General features: G+C 44.5%; 1 protein-coding gene across 2 annotated transcripts in view; it reads right to left on the bottom strand.

The window, feature by feature from the left end:
* sema5a (sema domain, seven thrombospondin repeats (type 1 and type 1-like), transmembrane domain (TM) and short cytoplasmic domain, (semaphorin) 5A) overlaps window positions 1–7500 on the bottom strand; it is a 187480-nt gene that overhangs the window by 59931 nt on the left and 120049 nt on the right. For both annotated transcript variants that reach the window (XM_083778497.1, XM_083778496.1), the window contains exons 12-14: window positions 6379–6496; window positions 2800–2981; window positions 2146–2289 (exon numbers count right to left, since the gene is read on the bottom strand). In XM_083778497.1, coding sequence (XP_083634623.1) covers window positions 2146–2289; window positions 2800–2981; window positions 6379–6496 — 444 coding nt within the window. The remainder of the gene's footprint in view (window positions 1–2145; window positions 2290–2799; window positions 2982–6378; window positions 6497–7500) is intronic.

Genomic DNA, 7500 nt, shown 5'->3' with positions numbered 1-7500 from the left:
ATTCACAACATTGTTACATGATAAGAGGTATACAGTATGAACTAGGCATGTAACGATATATCGTATATCGATATATATCGATATTAATCCCGACGATATAGTCATATATCATATTCAAGTGCTTTTGGAGAGAAATGAGAGTCACTTTCAGTAGTAGAGCACTGTGAGGGGAGCTGTGTGTGTCTGTGACTGAGCCCAGGTGATGATGGTCGTTGATGCTCATCAAGGAAGGCAATTATGTTTCTGCACTGTCAAAAGTAATGCTACTTCTTTTGCAATGTAGTTAAATAACAAATCTCAGGGGGGGGGGGAGATAAATTATATACAATTTAAAAACCCTAACCCTAAAAAACGGTTTTTCTTTCAAATATATATATTTTTAATATCGTGAAAAATTGTATCGTGAACCTCATATCGTGATACGAATCGTATCGTGAGTTGAGTGAATCGTTACATGCCTAGTATGAACACATCTTATATCAGCAACAGAATAGGCAAAAACGCAGAATCAATCATCATCATTTTGTTTAATACTTATTAATACAGTAGGATTAATGAAGAATGAAGTGCTTGAACATTAATTTGTTTATCCACCGTTTGAGCGCAAAAACTATTCAGGTTTCTTGTATCATTGTCAATTGTATTATTATCACAATTGTTGAACGTGTTGTGCATCGCATTGATGTTGATAGCAATCAGTGTGCATTCATTGTGAACTCTCCCAGGTGCATCTTAGTCCCAATGGTGTGCTGAATGAATAATAAGTAAATGCTTGCATTCTGCATTACGAAACACAAAGCGCAAATTGCATGTAGCTCTGAGCGTAAGATATTAGTGGGATCTGATTGTACCAGCCCACCCACACCTCATCTTAGGACTAACATACCCACCGGCGCTAAATAGACGCATGTGGTTATTTGATATTTGTACAACTGGGGGCAAAGCGTATGAAGGACACCTGCGTCCATTCATAAGATAGGATTAACACTGCTTCCATTAGCGCCGCATTACGCCCATTGTTCTAGGACCTTCACCGGCAGTAAGACAATTAAAAGAAGAAGAAAACAACAAACAAAGAACTGAGGCAAAGCGAGAGAAATATTGATCGAGAGCCTCAGAACTGGATGAAAGAGATAGTCGGACACCTAAGGCCATAGCTAATTATTTACCCATCCTTGATTGATGCTGTTTTTTTTTGTCACTCCTCATACTTTCTTTGGTACAAGAAGACAAATCAATTTTGTGAGGTCCAAACACCTGCTGTTTTCCTGTTGCTGTTGTGTTCCTGTTGTCATGGTCACACCGTGTAATCTCTCTCTCTTTCTCTCTCTCTCTCTCTCTCTCTCTCTCTCTTTCTTTCTTTCTTTCTTTCTTTCTTTCTTTCTTTCTTTCTTTCTTTCTTTCTTTCTTTCTTTCTTTCTTTCTTTCTTTCTTTCTTTCTTTCTTTCTTTCTTTCTTTCTTCCTCCAATTGCTTTCTCCCACAAAACAATGTATTTTGCTAGCTCCATTAACTCGGGGGAGGTGTGTGAGGTGCGTCGTGGTGACACTGACATCCCACAAAACACAGGACCACAGGAATGCACAGCTTCATTAAGATGTGCCTGCAGTCTTTGTTCAAATAAATGGCCTTGATTGTGAACCCGGTGGTTTGCCTTGCCTGTGCTTTTCAGACGTCACTGTCCTTGGCTCAGTTTGACAGGAGTGGCGTAAGTAAAGGAAGGGTGTAAAAGACTTCCCAGCTTGACCGTCCCTTCACCTGTGTTTAGTTCATACACTATGGTTATAGGCTACCTCTCTTTTCAATCCTCCCTTGCATCATTTCACTGGCGGACATACGTAGGAGGTTGCTTTACAGTGTATTAGAAAAAGTGATTATTCTAGGCCAATGCTTAAAAAACAGTTGACTAGGCGTGCGTATGTGCGTGCGTGCGTGGGCAAGCCAGATAATTACCCTGGGCTCAGACTCAACTCATAACTTAATATTGGGCGTTGCAAAGTTGGACTGAATTGATTATAAAAACTAAGCAAACAAAACAAAACAAAAATGAAGAATTCATACTTCCATCCTGACTGCAAGTCGTGTGGCGACGTGTGCATATGAGGTACACACGAGTGTGCATGTTGTGTACTGCACTGTATCATACCTTTCCTCGCGGTTCTGGCCCACGCACACTCGTCCCCCGTGGCGCGGGGTGGGGTTGCTGCACGAGCGCTGTCGGACCTGGAAGCCGATGCCACAGGTGGTACTGCAGGGCGACCAGGACGTCCAGGGAGTCCACGCTCCATTCCTACACACATACACAAAACATTATGAAACTATAACACAGCAGAACCTATAGAACCTTGGAACCATGCATGCCCCACCCAGTTATTATGTGTGTGTCCCTTTTATGCCCATATATGGAGTGCTTTGTCAGGCATGCCCAAATATGGAGTCTATGCAGAATTGCAGATGTCAGAACATATTTGTGATGTCATTACAGGCCAGCTCCATATATGTAGCCCGGGGAGGGGGCCTGTCCTGACTGAGCCCGGGCAAAGGCCTTTTGTGGCGGTTCTGGACAACCGTGGGTCCGACCGACTCAACACCGGGCACTGCACTCCCTGTGGTGTGGTGGTGTGGAATGCGTGTGTCGAATTTGAAGTCAGTGGGGCTAGAGTTCAACTACTCCTCCACGAATATAGAATATATTGTAGTGGTGCAATGCACGCAGTGGACACATGCAGAGACATGTGCTGACAGATAAACCAACCGATAGGTCAAATGAGGGACAGTGGAAAATCTCCCCTGGTTATACCTGGAACAGTTGGCCACCTCTACGCTGATCCCAAGGCACTGCTGGCCACCGCACTGGACGGCGGGGCTGTCGCAGGCTCGCGTCCGACACAAGCAGGACCCGGCACTGCCTCCGTCGTTGTGGCTGCAGGCCGCCCAGCCGGACCAGGCACCAAAACCCCCGTCAACCGTCACATTACGAACCTGTAGAAAATAATGAACAATACAGGTCACACATAAACGTACGGGAGAGAATAGCAGAAAAGAAAAACCTCTACAAAGAGAGCTCAATGTGAAGCAAAACGGAATAAGTTAGAGAACGCTTATTATTATGCGGTGAGATAATTAAAGTGATAACCTGCGCACGTGGCCTACATATGAGAAGAGGCACACATTTCAGGGTAATTTAAAAGCCAAAGGACAACAGGAGAGGCGAGCGCAAAATCATCATCTGCTTTGGCAGAGGCAGAAATACATTCTGCCCTTCGCTCTTATTGGTAACTGAACCCTGCCGTGCATCCAAATTAGGATGCGTATCTGTGGTTGAGATAAGGAACTGCGTAATTTCATTTAATGACATGAAGAGAATCGAAAGCAGAGAGGTACAGACACAGTGATATCATGCTACCGTGAGAGATGAATCGATTGTGAAAGCGGCTGATGGGAGCTCTCTCACGCACGCACGCGCACACGCACGCACGCACACACACACACACACACGCACACACACACACACACACACACACACACACACACACACACACACACACACACACACACACACACACACACACACACACACACACACACACACACACACACACACACACACACACACACACACACACACACACACACACACACACACACTAAATATTATTTTACTGTACACCTGTTTGCTGTTCAGAAGAACATTTTGTGCACTTGAACAGAAGGCTGGGTTCTTTGTAAAGAAAAGTGAAACATTTGGTGTGTAGGACGTACCTTACCTAAGTCAAAGCCTGAACAGGAAATGTACAATATATGTTCCCATCACTTCTAAAACCACAGAAAAAGCAAACCTTTCAGAGACCAGATGGTATTTGTAAATAGACCGGTAAAGCATATCCCCTTCTGTCTGCCTACACTCTGCAGACTGCTTATCCTTGACTGACGTCCAACTCCAGACAAGTAAACAAAAACACTGAAATAGCTGACCAGCAAGATGACTTATTTTACTCAGTGGTGGGAAAAGTACTCACATTTTTTATTTAAGTAAAGTATCAATATGTAGAGGCTATTTTCAAATGGCCAAAATGTATATAGGGCTGAAGTGGTTAATGTGTTTTTTATTTATTATTGTAGTCCACAACACCAGCGCCCATACCCTGGGTCAGCCGGGGCGCCTGATGGAGGGGAAAGGAACTGTTTGGAATAATAATAATAATAATAATAATACATTTTATTCATAAGGCGCCTTTCAGGGCACTCAAGGTCGCCGTACAGGATAAAAACAGTACAACACAGTTAAAAGCAGAAAAATAAACTAAGGCACAGAATAACGTGTTCCTTCCACACGCTACTGTACGTCCTACCCCTGTCAGTTGATAAGGAGCGGCCTGCTCACCCCTCAAGGATTGAAAGAAGCAGGAGCTCAGTTCGGGCCTCTCCCCTCGGGTCTATAGACACTGATGGGACAAGCTTCCAACAGAAAAGCTACACAGCTATTTTTTAAAATTCATTAAAATGTGGCGCAAATCATTGAATATATATTTCAGAGCGAACATTTTTAACTAAAATATTTGTTTCTGGGGGGTCCCTGGAACTACACATTTTGAGATGGGGGTCCGTGGCCCAATAGAGATAATTCTGGGGGTACTTGACATGAAAAAGGTTGAGCACCACTGACATAGAAACATAGATTTTTCAGAAAGATGTTTAGAAGCCTTTTTTTTATCAAACTCAGTTGAAAATGGGTTAAGAGTCAAGCTTTTGGCACTAAAATGAAACCTATATCATTTAATTAGTTTGGGGAAGTTGCCGTGTTTGCTGATGACTCGCTTTCCCATTCTCTGTTCAGAAAGGCTGCCATTGGAGAGGACCTTTTGTCTTTTACAATGAAGGCACAGTTGCTATTCTTTCTGGCAAAAAAAATACAACTTGTCTATTTGGAACCCTGCCAGTCATGAGCCACAATGTTTAATGCATTCTTCTGTACAAGTAACCGCATCCATTTTTCACACCGTCAACAGTTTTAATACGGGGATTATAATTATATACGGTAGTCAGACATGATCGAATTGTAGATTACCTGTGAATTGCTAAATAAATAGTCTCTCCAGGGCTAAAAGTTGATGCACACATCCATGTTGAGAGTAACATACATGGAACAAGCATACATGTCTAGGTTAAATATTGGGAGTTTACTGAAATAATCACAGTGTTGGGCAAGGTGTTAACTATTGATCAAATGTGTGTGTGTATGTGGATGTGTGCGAGCACACATGCACACATGTGTGGATGGTGTAATGTATGCACAGTATGCAGAAGCACACGCCGCACATGCATATCAGGAGTAGAAGGAGAAATAATCATTGGGTTGGGTTATAGGAGTCAATTACTACCTTTTATTTTTGGTAGCCTACACTTACACAACAAACTAATAGTGTGTATGTATGTGTGCGTGCGTGTCTCTCCCTCCTTCACTCCCTCCATGCAATAACGCAGCCATATGCTTGGTACCAAAGGCGGAACACGCTGAGCATAAACTCAGACAGTCGGATCGTGTCGTCTATGGCATGCTTCTATGCTTCTGAGCATTCTGATTCAACTGTACATTATGTTTCTGCCAGCCCACAACCCAAGCCAGCCCACCACGTCTGCTATTGACATCCGGTTAAGTTGTTGTATCATTCCTACACTGGCATCCGGTTGTATAGAAAAAGGTGGTGGTGAAAATAATCTAAATGGAGTTGCATTTAGTGTGCGGTATTCTTCCCCATTTGAATCTGTGTTAACAAATGCCATGAGGTGACCGTAGTGCCAGATAATCCTCTGAACATGAAACCACATAAAAGCATACGACAGCATTCAACACTGGGTGGAAAAATGGATGCCTGTGGATTACCGTTTCATTTAGCCGCGTCGAGCTGAAATAGATACTCTGCCTAACACCCCTCCCTAATGTGGGTGGAGAAGAAGAGAAATGGAGGACCTGTTTGGCTAATGGACATGCAGAACTGAGGATGGATGACTGAAGTGCCACTTGCATTCCCAGGGTGCTTTGCACTCCAGTACAGTCAAGTTGTTCGGTCCCCCAAGGTGCTTTTCTTTGGGAGAATTTGTCAGCAGTTTTGTCTGCTTTTCGAGGGCTGTTGTGTTTAAGTTGTCTGCGTGTTTGTTAGTGTGTGGAGGGAATACAGAGCAGGCTGCGGAGCTACCGGGCAAGACAACTACAGACTGTGGGTTTTACAGTGAATGTGGAGAGAAAGAAAAGTGAGTGAGGGTGCTGCTGGGGGAGGCTGCGCAAAGATAATTGAGTTTCTTAAAGTTTCTTCTGAAGATAAAGCAAGCCAGTTTACGAGAGAAAGATAGAGAGAAACGTTGGCCGGCCGGTACTCACTGGACACTTGGTGATGCTCTGTTCCCATTGGCTCATTCGGACGCTCTCCTCTAGGGTGGTGCACTTCTTGAGCACCAGGTCCCAGCCGCAGTACGGATCCCTGGCTCCTATGCATGCTCTGGGGGGAGAAGGAATGGGGGTGGAGAAATGGAGAAGAGCAGGTGAGCATCTGCGAGTTACGAATAGTTTTTCAGAGTTTCCCCGGCCGGACGTAGCGCGTGGAAGGAACACGTTATTCCGACCAGTTCCTTTCCCCTCCATGGGGGCCAGGGGGAGGCAGTTTAGAGACCAGGATTACTGCATGTTTGTGTGAGGGTATCTACCCCAGGGGACACGGGGAGAACATGCAAACTCCACACAGAAAGGCCCATTCGCCAACCCCGCCTCAGGTATGGGCACTGATGACAAGAGTTACGAATAGTTTAAAAAGGCAACCTAGATGTGCGTAGTTGAGCCATGTTGGGCAGTAGACAAAAAAGCAATCATAGAGAGAAAGAGAGATTGATACGTATGCTACAAAACAAGTGAGAGAATTGTGACCGACAACAACAGATGAAAGATGTTTGTGTGTTGTGCGAATAAATGTGCATGCAGGCGTAACATCAGCAGCCTGATATGATGTATCTCTCTCAATCTCTCACACACACACACACACACGCGCGCGCGCGCGCACACATAACCGTATGTGCTGACTGATTATCCAGGTGATCCTCCGCCAAACACTGGGATTATGTTTCTGTGTTTGCATACATTGTGACTCAAACAAGCCTGTCATGCTGGCAAATAATGCAGTGGATAGCTGAGCTGTCCAGGTTCTCGTGGCTCTTCCAACCCCCTCCGGTGGTTTATGGATTGCAATAAAAAGGCCTGATGTCTCTCGTTTCATGCAAATATGAGATTGGAGTAACATCACAATGACATATCTCGGAGCCACAGGCATCAGCGCAGTGTGAGATGTAACCAAAGGTGTCCTTTGCGAGCCATGACAATGAGCCACCACACAAACGTACACGTGCGCTCGTACATGAGAGGGCAACTAGACAACTACAACAACACGCACGCAAGAGCGCGGAGAAAAGGCAGAAATGCCATAGCGCTCACACGCGAGGGTGCAAGTATAAT

The sequence above is a fragment of the Protomyctophum parallelum genome, assembly GCF_964188405.1.
Source record: "Protomyctophum parallelum genome assembly, chromosome: 12".
NCBI lineage: Eukaryota > Metazoa > Chordata > Actinopteri > Myctophiformes > Myctophidae > Protomyctophum > Protomyctophum parallelum.
Note: the sequence above shows the minus strand (reverse complement) of the source record. Positions and strands in the feature narration are given on the sequence as shown.